The 15,000-nt window shown below is 40.5% G+C and overlaps 1 protein-coding gene across 1 annotated transcript in view; it reads right to left on the reverse strand.

Moving 5' to 3' along the window:
* The window catches only part of LOC137623592 (piezo-type mechanosensitive ion channel component-like), a 375,321-nt gene that overhangs the window by 169,497 nt on the left and 190,824 nt on the right, over positions 1 to 15,000 (reverse strand). Inside the window, exons 15-20 of the mRNA XM_068354425.1 lie at positions 14,505 to 14,686; positions 13,839 to 14,009; positions 12,443 to 12,564; positions 11,900 to 12,003; positions 11,287 to 11,429; positions 7,918 to 8,094 (exon numbers count right to left, since the gene is read on the reverse strand). Of these exons, the coding sequence (XP_068210526.1) occupies positions 7,918 to 8,094; positions 11,287 to 11,429; positions 11,900 to 12,003; positions 12,443 to 12,564; positions 13,839 to 14,009; positions 14,505 to 14,686 (899 nt within the window). The remainder of the gene's footprint in view (positions 1 to 7,917; positions 8,095 to 11,286; positions 11,430 to 11,899; positions 12,004 to 12,442; positions 12,565 to 13,838; positions 14,010 to 14,504; positions 14,687 to 15,000) is intronic.

A 15,000-nucleotide genomic window follows, 5' to 3' on the forward strand; every position in this document is an offset into this window, starting at 1 on the left:
TTTAACCCCTTACCAGAGTTTCAAGGAACATCAAGACTTATGTCTCCTTTCTTTTACAGAAGGTCCGTTGTACGTACTGCCCAAGGATGCCCTGCCTCGTTCAACGACCCCGTTGGGTATGACCTCTTCGGTCCCACGCACACTGCGCCATCCCCTTTATCCGGGAACCGGGACAAGCCCCGTATATGGTCTGGTTCCCGGATTTGTGCTCGTTCTGTTACGAGTTGTCCTCAATACTACTGAACGATGATGTAAGTGGGTTTTCCTTTTGTTCCTTATTTATCTTTGGCAGACAGTAATTTGGCCATTAATATGACATACACGGTATATTTTGGAGAGCAATCCCCCCTCCTGCATCACTAATCACTACAAATCTTTCAGACCGATGATGACTCTCTTCGGTCAGCAAGGGCTACTCTTCGTCCTTGGGTGTAGGGCTTCGGCAGGAATGCCCTGTCTGGCGCACCCTATCTCCTCGATGGAGACTTGGCCTCCCGTTTCTTCCCAGGCTCGACTACTGCAGCAGTCTCTCCTGAAGTTGCTGCCCCCTTAATTGAAGAAGTCAGAGCAACCATTTCCGCGGAGGACAAACCCCTCGTACCGCTGGACATGGCAGATCTAGATATAGACGTAGAACCCATGGACGAGCAGGTAAGTGGTGCCGAGTTGGTGGAAACCCTTTTCTCTCCTACTCCTTCTTCTACCTCTTCCTTTCTCGGTTTTGATAAGCCTAAGGCTTCTCCTCGGGATCCCTCTGTCCCCGTACGACCCAAGGTGAAGCCACTTCGCACTTATAAGTCTTCAGCTTTGCCAGTATCAACGTCACCGGTCCCGGGACCCTCGACAGCTCCTGTTATTCATATTGCTCCCCGTAAAACCACGACTCCCTAAGAAGTCCAAGTCTACCAAATCCAAGACACCACCAACGGGTGGCTTTCAGGTACCCTGGGGCGATGTCTTCCCCATCGAACTGGTCAGGGATATCGTCAGAGAACAAATTCAACATCAGTCTGGGGCGATGACAGAGATTAAGGATATGGTGGCTACTCTGATCCGCTCCGGAACTCAGCTTCCTCCTCCTTCCGCCCCAGACGCATCGAAGCTACCTCCCTTCGATAAAAACAATCCTTGGCGGTTTGCCTTGCATGCCCCATTCTTAGATGGTTCCCTAACTCTGGAGGGTATAGGCACCCGCCCTCTAGAGGACCTGGAGTTCTAACCCCCGGGGCTAGAATTCCCATTCAATGGCTTCGTACGTTTAAAGGAACATGCACTGGTCCGTATGGACAAGGTACCGAAGGAAACAGTGATATTTCCGAAAGAGCAGGCCCAGGCTATCTGGGCCAGAACTCTATCAGAGTGGGGGTATATTAACTCCAAGCTCACCCCACACAAAGGTGCCTACACTATTTTTACGACAGCGGCCTCCATCTCTGTGCCGTTCAGAGACAAAATCACAGAGCTGACAATACAGGCCATCAAGGAAGGCTCTTCCAAGCCGGCTCTCAAGGAGATGGACCCCACCTCATTGCTTATTCCGGGTACCTCTGCAACCTGGGATGACGTGTCTTCTACCTTCACAGTGGGGAAGCTAGACCCGGACTGTGCCTCTACTCTTTTCTCTGAGAAGCTCCCCAGATTACTAGAGAGTCTTCTCAAAACCGAGTTCGAGACCCGTAATAGACTAGCTAGGTCCCTCCACTCCATCACCTCCATAGAGTCCCTAGCGTCGGTTTACCCAGAGGAAACGCTGTTCAGAGTCGCCACAAAGAACCTGCTGCTGTCCTACCAAATAGACCTCCATGACTTCTGGTCAGCTCGAGTTAGTTGCAGGAAGTTTGTTCTGTCTGAGGCCTCCATCAGACATGAACCGAACAGGCTGATAGCGTCCTCCTGCTGGGGTAAGAACCTCTTCCCTCAGAACGAAGTTGATAAGGTTCTTCAGGACGCGGCGAGGGCAAACCAAAATTTGCAAGTAAGGTGAGGTCTCTCAGCCAAAAGGAGGATTGAATCCCAGAAACAGATGTTCTTCAAGAAGAAGCAGAGGTTTATTCCTTACAAGACGGTCCGGGGTAACTCGTCGCCACAGTCTTCCTCTGCTTCGACTTCTCAACAACCGGCTCCCCCTCAGCAAGTAGTCTACCTCACTGCTCCCCCTGGTACACGGCCCAACCCCTCTTGGATGTCCTCTCCTGCATACAACCCTAGCTACGAATCCTCCGTAGGTAGGACAGTTCCGCCAACGAGGCGGACCTAAAGCAAAGGGTGCCCGTGGAGGGAGGGGACCTAGGTTCACTCCCTCCCAATGATGTGATGCCGGTAGGAGGGAAACTTTATCACTTCCGAGACCATTGGACCTTCAGTCCATGGGCTCACAGCATAATATCCAAGGGCTTGGGTTGAAAATGGTCACAGGGATCTCCTCCTCCACCAGTGACCTTCTTCCAGAGACCCACTCCCATCCTGGAAGAGTACACCACAGAGTTACTCAAGAAGAAAGCGATCAAACGGGTTCGATCCCTGAAATTCCAAGGCCGCCTGTTTACAGTCCCGAAGAAAGACTCGTCGGCGTTGAGGGTAGTTCTGGACTTGTCGAAACTAAACTCTTACATCCTTTGCGACAAGTTCCGTATGCTGACTATCTCTCAGGTACGGACCTTACTTCCCCGTGGGGCCGTCACCACCTCTATCGATCTTACCGACGCCTATTATCATGTCCCAGTACAGTAGCTCGAAACTTCTCTCCTTACCTAGGCTTCCGTCTCAGCAAGAAAGCCTTTGCATTCAAAGTCATGCCCTTCGTTCTCAGCATTGCCCCCAGGATATTCACGAAACTGGGGGAGACGGTGCTCGAACAACTCAGAAACCAAGGGATACAGATCATCGCCTATCTGTACGATTGGCTCATTTGGGCCCAGTCGACCCAGGAATGCAACAGAGCTACGTCGAAGGTAATTCACTTTCTCGCCAAACTGGGCTTCCAAGTCAATCTCCGAAAGTCTCGCCTACAACCATCAAGCCACTTCGAATGGTTAGGCATCCGGTGGGACCTTTCAAAGCACAGGCTCTCCCCTCCTCCCAAGAAGGTAAGGGAGATAGCTTCCAAGGTCAGGAACTTTCTCAAACACAAACAGGTGTCCAGAAGAGCTTTAGAATGAATCCTCGGCCTTCTCCAATTTGCCTCACTGACCGATTATTATTATTATTATTATTAAATGCTAAGCTACAACCCTAGTTGGAAAAGCAGGATGCTATAAGCCCAGGGGCCCCAACAGGGAAAATAGCCCAGTGAGGAAAGGAAATAAGGAAATAAGGAAAAAAAAATATTTTAGGAATAGTAACAATATTCAAATAAATATTTCCTATTTAAACAATAAAAACTTTAAGAGAACAAGAGGAAGAGGAACTAGACAGAAAAGTGTGCCCGAGTGTACCCTCAAGCAAGAGAACTCCAACCCAAGGCAGTGTAAGACCATGGTACAGAGGCTATGGCACTACCCAAGACTAGAGAACAATGGTTTGATTTTGGAGTGTCCTTCTCCTAGAAGAGCTGCTTACCATAGCTAAAGAGTCTCTTCTACCCTTACCAAGAGGAAAGTAGCCACTGAACAACTACAGTGCAGTAGTTAACACCTTGGGTGAAGAAGAATTGTCTAGTAATCACAGTGTTGTCAGGTGTATGAGGACAGAGGAGAATCTGTAAAGGATAGGCCAAACTATTTGGTGTCTGTGTAGGCAAAGGGAAAGAACCGTAACCAGAGAGAAGGGTCCTATGTAGTACTGTCTGGCCAGTCAAAGGACCCCATAACTCTCTAGCGGTAGTATCTCAACGGGCGGCTGGTGCCCAGGAAAAAGCCGAACTCAAAGACATCAATCGAGTTTGGAGAAAGAGAGCGACAATACCTTTAAGAGACAAGATCTCGAAGATCCCCTCTGTCTTAAAAATGAGACTACGACCATGGTCCGAACGGAGGAACCTCTCCAAATCGGTTCCTCTACAGTTCCCCTCTCCACAAGTGACAATTCATACCGACGCGTCTCTGGGGGGGTTACTCCCAACATCAGATGTTTCAGGGCTCTTGGTCACCCGCCATGAAGCAGTTCCATATCAATGTTCTCGAAGCCATGGCGGTGTTCTTGACCCTGAAGAGAATCTCTCCTCCGAGGTCGACCCACATCAGAGTAGTCTCAGACAGCACAGCAGTAGTCCACTGCCTCAACAGAGGGGAATCCAAGTGACCCAACCTGAATCAGATCCTGGTCACTATCTTCGCCTTGGCAGCCGACAAAGACTGGTTCCTGTAAGCAACTCACCTAGCAGGAGTCCAGAATGTGATAGCAGACTCATTATCCAGGACAAAACCACTGGAATCAGAATGGTCCCTGGACATACACTCCTTCCGGTGGATACTCAGGCTGGTTCCAGGTCTCCAGGTAGATATATTCGCGACCCAACTCAATCACAAACTCCCATGTTATGTGACCCCGAACCTGGACCCTCAGGCTTATGCCATGGATGCATTAACCCTGGATTGGAACCATTGGCAGAAGATCTACTTATTCCCTCCAGTGAATCTTCTACTGAAAGTCTTACACAAACTCCGCTCCTTCCACGGGGCAGTGGCTTTAGTGGCACCTCACTGGCCAAAGAGCAGTTGGTTTCCTCTCCTCCTCGAGTTGAAACTCCGTCCCTTCCGGATCCCATTCCCCAAACTGACCCAAGTGGTCCAAACTCGGACTGTGTCAGATTCCTCAAGGATAGCCAAAACCCTAACTTTGTGGATTTCATGAACTTTGCGGCTCGTAAGGATGCAAACATCGACCCGGATAATGTCCTCTTCATAGAATCAGACAAAAGGGACTCTACGATTCGCCAATATAATTCGGCAGTTAAGAAACTAGCCGATTTCTTGAAGAATTCAGACCATTCGGTTATGAATCCTAATTTAGCCATCTCCTCCTTTAGGTCCATATTTGACAAAGGCCTAGCAGCTAGCACTATAACCACCATTAAGTCAGCTTTGAAGAAGCTCTTCCTGGTTGGGTTTAACATTAACCTGGCGGATTCTTATTTCTCGTCTATTCCAAAAGCATGTGCTAGGCTTCGACCTTCGGTACGCCCACAAAAGGTCTCTTGGTCTCTAAATGATGTCCTCAAACTTGCCTCCGACACGGACAACGAATCCTGCTCCTATATCACTCTTTTTAGGAAGACTTTTATTTATAACAGCTTTGGCCTCGGGTGCTAGAATCTCAGAACTAGCAGCTCTCTCACGAAACTCAGAAAACATAGATTTCCTCCCTTCAGGTGAAGTACTTCTTTCTCCAGACAGGGCGTTCCTAGCTAAAAATGAAGACCTCCAAAATAGGTGGTCCCCTTGGAAGATTATTCCTCTTCTCCAAGATACTTCTCTATGTCCAGTCACTACTCTCAGGGCCTTTTTAGCCAAGACTGCTACCCGATCGTCTGGCCCCTTGTTTATCAGAGAACAAGGAGGTACCATTTCCATACAGGGTATTAGGCAACAGATCCTATACTTCATTAAACAAGCCAATCCGGGATCATTTCCCCATGCTCATGATATACGGTCAGTAGCTACCTCCATCAATTATTTCCAAAATATGGACTTTGATGACCTTAAAAAGTACACGGGTTGGAAATCTCCTATGGTCTTCAAACGCCACTATCTAAAGAACTTACAGGCCCTTAAATACCCAACGGTTGCAGCTGGGAGCCGTATCTCTCCCCAGTGATCTCTTGTTCTTCCTTTCATCCATCTCTTTTCTTCTCCCTCCTACCCGCCACTCGCACCACGACACCGCTTCCTTGGTGGTTCGTTAGTCCTAGTTTATTACACATTAGGTTAAGATGATTTTAACTTTTAATGTGTTTACCGTAATTTAGTGTTGGGATATTCTTAGCCATGTCAGTTTTGTTGCTTGTTGTGCTCTGATACTCAGAGGTTTCCTTGTTATCATGTTTGTTTAGCCTTACGCTCACTATGTCCTGTGACTAGTTTATGATTCATGCTTACTTACCTTAATATAATATATGGTTCTCCTTACATGGTGTTTTTTCTCTCCCCTCATTACTAATTATTATTGGGCTTGGAAGGCATTTTCTGGTACATTTTCACCGGCCGCCACAGGTCGACCCAGAAAAGGGATTTTGACGAAGAAAAAATCTATTTCTGGGGAGAGACCTGTGGCGCCCGGTGAAACCCTTCCCTATTCTTTTGCACGATCCCACCCTTTCCTTTCCAAGCCATCATGTCCAATACAGAAGGATGTTGTTCAGATGGCGCTCGCGTCGGGGCGTGGGTGGCGGGACTCTGGTAGATTGGCTGGTGCCTCTGTATCAGCCCATCCCTTTAACGAAGGAATTAACTAAATGGAAGACAGCCTGTGAATAGTGGCTTTCACGCGCCTTTGCTTTATACACGACACCCACAGGGTGCTCGCGCGAGGGTAGTAACCTCTGCATTCCATGCTTTTATCTTTCTCTGGTATAATTGGAAGTTTTATCAGAAAAGGTATATTAGAAGGACTCCTTTTCACCGGGCGCCACAGGTCTCTCCCCAGAAATAGATTTTTCCTTCGTCAAAATCCCTTTTTTATATCTGCTATTCATGTATTCTAACTCTTCATTCAAGTCTAGTTTATTTCTTATACCCTTATTCCCTTCCTTAATTCACATTATTGCTACTGTAATTGCTTTTTTATTCCTAGTTATCCTTATTTCCTTTTATTCAGTATCTCCCATTATACTGTATGTGTTCATTTCATTAAATGCAAAAGGATACAAATTTATAGTAAAAAATTTTGTATAAATTTGATTCCAAGTCCTTTACTAAATAAAACCCACTGCTATTTCCTACTTTCTCCAACTAACCAAGTAAGTGAAGTAAAAGATTTGGTTGTTTGTTAAAAGAAACAATTTACAATAGCTCTTCTTATCCATTTTTTCAATGTCTAATAAAACACAGTCAGAATCACGTGGACAATAAAAAAGGACCGTGTTAACATAAAGGCGTTAACTTTAACGAGCTAACTGGCTGTAACAGGAAATTTCACTTTGATTTGACTGCAAAGTTAAATTTTGAAAGCGAATTAATACCTTTAAAGAACATGTTATCATACCTTTAAAGTACTTTCTTAAAAAAACTGCAAATTTTCTAATTAACAAATAAAAGTTATCACATTATCAGAAATATCATTTAAATTCCAACTTTGTTATTTTTATCCCTGGATTAACATACTTTATTAATAAGAAAATTATCAACACTTGGAAGCTGAAGGGAGAGAAGGCAAGAGAGTTCAGAAGTAAAAAGGAAAGACCTTTACTATTATCCTCATCATTATTATTACTATTATTATCATCATACAAGATAGCATCATGTTATTACTACTGTAATATATGGTACACAATACAGTACTTTTGTTTATCTTACCCAGTAGCTTAGTAAAGTACAACACATTGAAGTGCTTATACAGTAAGTATAAGAGAGAGAGAGGTGGGGATACAAATATTGACAGTAAAATATTTTAACCCATTGAATTATCTTATTATTACAGCACAGTAAAGTACATTCACTACTTTTATAGTATTGTACGATTACATTCCTTAAGAGGGTATCATAAGTAAAGAAATATCTTTAGTTTATATCCCCTATTATCCATGAAATTCCACCACCGTGGGGGATAAGGAGATTTTACTGTGTTGCAAATGATTTAAAAGGTCCAGTTGAATATCAATATTCTATACTGATCACAAAGGCATATCACAGAGAACAATCTTCTCCTTTGAAAAGTGTTTGGTAATCTTGAATTTCATGAGTCAATCTAAGTTTTCTCATCACATAGCAAATTTGCTTGAGGAGGAAACTTTCTCTAATATTATAAAAATTTCCAACTTACCGAACAGTTTGCTGCCCAACCTTCGGCATCAATATAATCAATCTGATATATCATGCGGACAATTAGGAGCAGAGATGCAAAAACAACACACGTCCTACAAATGGCTGTCTGAATTCTCTCTGGACAAGGAACTGCAACAGCTGCTAACAATGCAAATAGCCAATGAATTGCACAAACCTGAAAAGTAAAACATATTTAAGGAAACTTTATTTTGACAATATTTTGCATTTTGAGTTCAAAACTTTCCTCCAAAATTCATGCACACACAAATTTAATGCCCTTCACAATTAAGCTAGCTTTTAGTCATAGATAATTAAGTTAAAAACAAATTTTTCAAGTAAAATACACTATGTGATCAAATTCTTAAATTTTTGATGGACTTCCACCATTTGTTTCTTTCTCCATCACTTATCCTTTTGTATATATCACTGTACATTTACTTGCTTTGGTTAAGGCTGAATTATTTTTCACTGTTATACAGACTTATCAATATGAAATCATTCTTACACATAAATGAGATCAAGCATTAAAAATTGAATATCCAACTTGTTCTTAATATCAATAAGATAAATCTATTTCACTTAGGTTGAAAACATTCAGATTCCTAATTGATAAATAAATAATGAATAGAGTGCCTATTACAGTACAGTAGGTCCTCGGGTTACGACGGTCCCGACTTACGCGGTTTCGCCGTTACGAACGCGCCCCATAAAAATATAAAAATAATATTAAGCGTCGTTCCGTCTTACACCGTTAGCGTCGTAAGCGACGTAAACAATTGCGAACTAGTTTCTAGCGCGCGGTGGATGAATACGCTTTGCGGTGGTTGTGGGCGAGGAAGACGGCGTCGCTCAGTTCCACTCATACGCCATTTTTGGTTGTGATTGCCTGTTCTTTCTCTCACGTGTTTGATCGGTTTTTTGAACTTTTTGCCCTTCATTATGGCTCCAAAGCGCAAGGCAGATTCTTCTGATGGTAGTGCATCGAAGAAAAGGAAGGCCATCACCATGGAAGTGAAATTAGACATTATTAAGCGGTCTAAAAACGGTGAAACGCCAACGAACATTGGCCGATCGCTTGGCCTTAGCCGTTCGACCGTGGCTACTATCCTTAAAGATAAGGAGCGCATTGTTGAACACGTAAAAGGATCTGCTCCAATGAAAGCAACAGTGATAACGAAATAGCGTAGTGGTTTAATTATCGAAATGGAAAGGTTATTAGTGCTTTGGTTGGAAGATCAAAATCAACGGCGTATTCCAGTGAGCTTAATGGTTATTCAAGAGAAGGCTAAAAGGTTGTTTGAAGCGTTGAAAAAAGAAAGGGGGGGAGAAAGTGAAAGTGAAGAGTTTTCGGCTAGTAGGGGTTGGTTTATGCGATTTAAGGCTCGGGCCAATTACCATAATCTTAAAGTGCAAGGTGAAGCTGCTAGTGGGGATGAGAAAGCAGCAAGTGAATTTCCTAAAGCGTTGGCTGAGATAATTAGGGAGGGGGGTTATTCTGCTTATCAGGTGTTCAATGCGGATGAGACAGGTTTATTCTGGAAGCGCATGCCTAACCGCACGTACATAGCTGGGGACTTGATACAACTGGAGAAGCAGATCATAGAGGAAGAGGAAGAAGCCCCCACCCCAGACCCTAAGGCTTTCACAAGGCAGGGCTTGTCAAAAGGTTTTGCCGAGATACAACAAGCATTGGCAACTTTCGAGGCTCAAGATCCCAACATGGACAGGTTCACCAGGGTTTCCAGAGGTGTCATGGACTTACTGCAGTGTTATAAGGAGATTTTGGATGAGAAGAGGATCCTCTCTGTCCAGTCTAACCTGGAGCGGTATTTTAAGAAAGTAGAGAGAACTGCACCCTCTACATCAGCTGCCTCTACTACTCCAGATTTGCCTGCAACAGAGCCTCTACCATCAACCTCAGCTGCCTCTATTGCTACAGAGCCTCTGCCATCAACCTCAGCTGCCTCTGCTTCTCCAGCTTCTCCACCACCTCTTGTAGGCTCTTCACCTCCAGACTCGCCTGCCCCAGCTTCTCCAGCATCTTCTGTCTCACTTCCAGAGAATCCTGATTCACCTGCCCCAGTTTCTCCAGCATCTTCTGCACCTTCCTCTCCACAATAAACCAGTCTCTCCGTCCCTTGCAACATCCCTTCCAGTGTGCAAGCCAACCATAGGAATAAGGTAAGGAATTGTTCTCTTTTTTTTTATTGATATTTACTTTAATTCATGTGGTAAGGAATTGTTTTCTTTTTTTTTATTGATATTTACTTTAATTCATGTGGTAAGGAATTGTTTTCTTTTTTTATTGATATTTACTTTAATTCATGTGGTAAGGAATTGTTTTCTTTTTTTTTATTGATATTTACTTTAATTCATGTGGTAAGGAATTGTTTTCTTTTTTTATTGATATTTACTTTAATTCATGTGGTAAGGAATTGTTTTCTTTTTTTTTATTGATATTTACTTTAATTCATGTGGTAAGGAATTGTTTTCTTTTTTTATTGATATTTACTTTAATTCATGTAGTAAGGAATTGTTTTCTCTTTTTCTAATATTGTTTTTATGTCATTTGATACATTTTATTATAGTACAGTATACAGTAATACTTTACAGTACAGTACAGTACGTATATTTATGGTGTTCCGACTTACACGGAAATTCGGGTTACACCGCGTCTTAAGAACGGATCAGCGTCGTAACCCGAGGACCCCCTGTATAGTACTTATTCATATTATTTCAACAATTACACGAGAGGTAATGCATTTGGCAGTAATGACAAAATATATATTTAATTACAATAGTAAAATTAAATCAAATGGCCACCAATAGTATAAGGGATACTTTTAATCCAACTTTGCAATATTGTACAGTTTAGTCACACTGAGAACAATTTAGAAAGAAAAAAGTAAAATAACAGAAAAAATGTAAAATCTAATTCTAACAGTCTTGCCTTCTCCATCATAAGGCTCAACACTACACAGTATTCTAAATGTTTTATTCTAACTCTGACTAGATTATGGAATAACCTCCCTAACCTGACAGTTGAATCTCTGGAACTTCAGAAATTCAAACGTGCAGCGAGTGTTTTTATGTTAAACACGTAAGTTTTTTTAATTTTGTTTACTTCAGAGCTTGGTTTCAATTATGCATTTCTCAATAAACCAATTTTTGTGCAACTATAGAAGAAACAAACCGAATGCATTTCTGAAAAGTAAATTTCATAATTTGTTTACTTCATAGCTTGGTTTCGTTTATGCATTTGTAAACTGCCTAGAAATGCTGTTGCTCCAGCGCATGGATTTTTAAGTTGTACAGTAAAATAAATCCATCATAGACTAAAACTAAGATCTATTCAATTTAGACTCACGTCATAACAAGCCAGCATAATGACAGATCCAAGAACAATTCTCATGATGTGAAGTTCCAAGAATCTCCAGCCAAATTCCAAGGCAGAAGCTGAAGTTTTCTGAAATCTTGCAAATACCTTCTGGCCATAAAATTCCAAGAAAGCTGTAAATACCAAAAAAAATATGTTCTTAATCAAATGAGCTGAGCTAAAAACAATACTGTAATAGGAATGTAAAACAGGACCTATGCAAAAGAATGATTAAGGATATTTTCACCATTACATTCTATTCAGCAATAAAATTCTATCACTTTCTTGGTTGGACAAAGATTTATGCACAGAAGTATAGTTTTTACTGTGTCCAGGTTACTAAGCATTTGTAGTTATTAAGTCTGTGCTTGTGGTCCTCCAAAAGTCACATATTCCAGGGTTCACAGTTCAGAGCAAAAAAATCACTAAACTGTCTTCATCTTTAGATCGTCCAATTCTTTCTGCCAGAGAAGGAGCTCCATTAACATTAAGTCACAGCCCCAACTTAAACTGAAAATTTTTCTTGAAAGGCTATGCTTACAGTACAATATAATCCCAATAATGAATTTCATTCAAGAAACTGTAACACAAGATATTCTTTTACCTTTGACATCATCCAAAGTGCAAGATTCCAGCAAGTCAGGAGGACTTGAGACAGGTTTTTTAGGTTCAGGTTTTTTCCCAACCTTCAATGCTGGCTGGTCTGGGCTGTAGTGACAAAGTGAAAAGAAAGATGATCAAAATAAATTATGATGAACCAATATTCTGTTTTGTATTTAGAATAAGATATGAATTTGCACGTAATGATACTTTGAACAAGTCACATATTTGCAAGCAGAAATTCAGCCAATATAATATCTGTGGGGGTACAGTACTTCCAAACTTTAAGTCTACTGCGACACCTTAGTTCATGCTTCCTACACAATGAAAGATAACCTACAAAAGTTTAGTATATTCTATTTATCTAAACATGAGCTTGGTATACTTTATTTACTATATAACCCAACTAAAAACATTATGCAGTAGTTTATATCTTTCGCTTGCATCTAATAAATACCTTTTTAACATTATTAACAGAAATGAAGATAAAAAGTCTCATGATGTCAGCAACCCCATATAGTAATGAAAAATATTAAATGGTACTTACATTTTATCCATATCTGATAAAGCCAGAAAATCTTTATGGAAGTAATGCACCTGGATAATTGTTACAATGACGAAGAATGTTGGCGTCATTAGCTTGATGAAAAGTCGACCAGTGTCATAAACCTTAAAGAGTAACAAATATTTATTAGATTACAGAATGACTCACAGAAAAGCTGGTATGAAACAAGAATTATTTCTATCATTTTTAGTATCTTGCCACAAACCTGAACCAAGCAGCCAGTATGCGAGAAAATTCTGAATTTACATTCTTATTCAAGCAAATTGCCTTAAATTCTACCCTTTGAGGCAAATGATAAATCTTTATCCCAAGACAAGGTAAATAATGTAGTTTAGATCCTTGATGTTAAGGAGAATGTCTACATGTACAATAGAAGAGATCAAATGCTCAGCTACCCACCATCTCCAAATACATTTTACATTTTAGAAGCAGTTTTTCAGTAACCTCTACATAATTTACAAATAAAACTCTCTTTTCCACCCTGAAATTTATCACTATACAGTATAATGATCTAAAATTTCTTTATAAAAACAATTACAGATGATTCATGACCTATGTTACCTAAAACTTGACTTGACAACGGGCTCCCCGAAGAAAAACATCGATAGAACTTCTTCTGAACGTTACTTTGTAACATTTTAACACCATACCTAAGACAGCCATATAGAAATCTAATTAAACTTAATAAAAGATCTTATTTCTTACGCTGATGTATCTATAAAAGCAATAATCAATGTTTTCATTTTATAGGATATAAAACAGGCACAGAACAGTTTTTTATACAGTACATGCTGTATAACATTTCTTATATATACATATCTGTTTATCTCCCTGTAGCTATTGTCATGATAATTCATTAAATCTCTTGGTGTTATAATTTTCTCACAGCCAATCGTCTGATAATTTCCCTTTAACCACTGACTTGGTAAATTTCCCGTCTATTATCACCATAATTTCACTTTAAACACTGGCTTGGTAATTTCCATACAATTATTTGCATGATATTATTACAACCACTAGAATGACAACTTCCCAATGACCATAAAATCAATATAGAGTTATCTTTAAGAATCCTTCCTTATTAATGTGCCAACACACCCCAGTTTATATACCGACACCCTATAAGGGTGAGCGAGCTGGGTATATTCCTGGCATTCCAAGTAACTTTTTCTCTGGTATATCTAGCAGTATTTATACCTTAGAAATGGTGCTATAAGGAGCATTTTACTGGGCGACACAGGTCCCTCGCCCAGAAATAGATTTTTCCTTTGTCAAAATCCCTTTTATGATAAATGCAGTAAGTAAATAATAAAAAATATACATAAATAACCTTTTGAAGGAGATGCAACTGACAGAAAATAAAGTCCTCAGAACTTACCTCAAGGCCCATGTCTTTTTGGAGAGTTACTGGAATTCCTGTGTAATTTTCCCAGTAGGCAGGGAAGTTGTCAAACTGGTAGGTATAAGTTAGAACCAGCACTAACATCTGATAAACAATCACAGTTAACCAGAACCCGTAGAGGAAATTCCGCCAGGCAGAATAAGACAGCTGTGAATGGTAAAAAAATAGGTTAGGCGTTGATAGAGGTAACGTTTAATAATAATGGAAAAGTGGGATGAGTAAATATGAGAAATTTCTGGACATAGAAAAGTTAAAAACAGAAATATAATCATATTAGCCATTAAAAATCAGCACCCAAATGTGAATAATTCATTTGTAAATACAGTAAAACCCTCTTTACGTTGGTTCAACATAAAGTCAGTATGTATGGCAGTTCCAACTTTGCATTGCTCTCCCAAAATAGTAAATACAAAATATTTAACTTATGTTGGTCTAATTTGTCAAATAATAATTAAGAAGTTTACTGTACTCTACAGCATTGTAATTCACAAAGAAGCTTATCAATGTAAGAATCTTGTTTTCATAAAATGATAGCAAGTTTTAAGAAATTTTACAGGCCAAAAATCCAATCCATGTCATGTCTCTTGGAACTAATAAGCAACATGAGTCGGAATTACATATGTAAAGACACACAAGTCACACCTGAAAAGTGATGGTAAAGATGAGGAAGAGGACCATGTACATGATCCTAAAGATGACCACTTCTGACCCCTGAATGCCAAACACAAACAACATGATTGCTACCAGCCAGATCCAAAATTTAGCTAGGAGTCCTTGCAGCCATTGGCCAATCCGTTGCATGACTGGAGAGGTTGTTGGTTCTTCTGAAAATTATTTAGAGTAAAACTCTTAGACAGACTTAGCTAAATTTATATTGATGTAGGAGATAGGGTACTCATACAATCACATCTATATACAGTACAAGATCATTCTTTTGTAAGAAATGGTTTCATGAAAGAAAAGCAAAATTCTCATAAAGACTATTCGAGTGTTAATTTCCTAATCCATTCTTATAAAGTAATTTGTCTGATATTCTCAGGTTATGATTTGTCAAATATTCTCGGGATGTAATTTCTTGAATATTCTCAGATTTAATTTGCCAGATATTCTTAGGATGCCATTTTTTTAATATCCTAAG

The sequence above is a fragment of the Palaemon carinicauda genome, chromosome 30, assembly GCF_036898095.1.
Source record: "Palaemon carinicauda isolate YSFRI2023 chromosome 30, ASM3689809v2, whole genome shotgun sequence".
In the NCBI taxonomy this organism is placed as follows: Eukaryota; Metazoa; Arthropoda; class Malacostraca; order Decapoda; family Palaemonidae; genus Palaemon; species Palaemon carinicauda.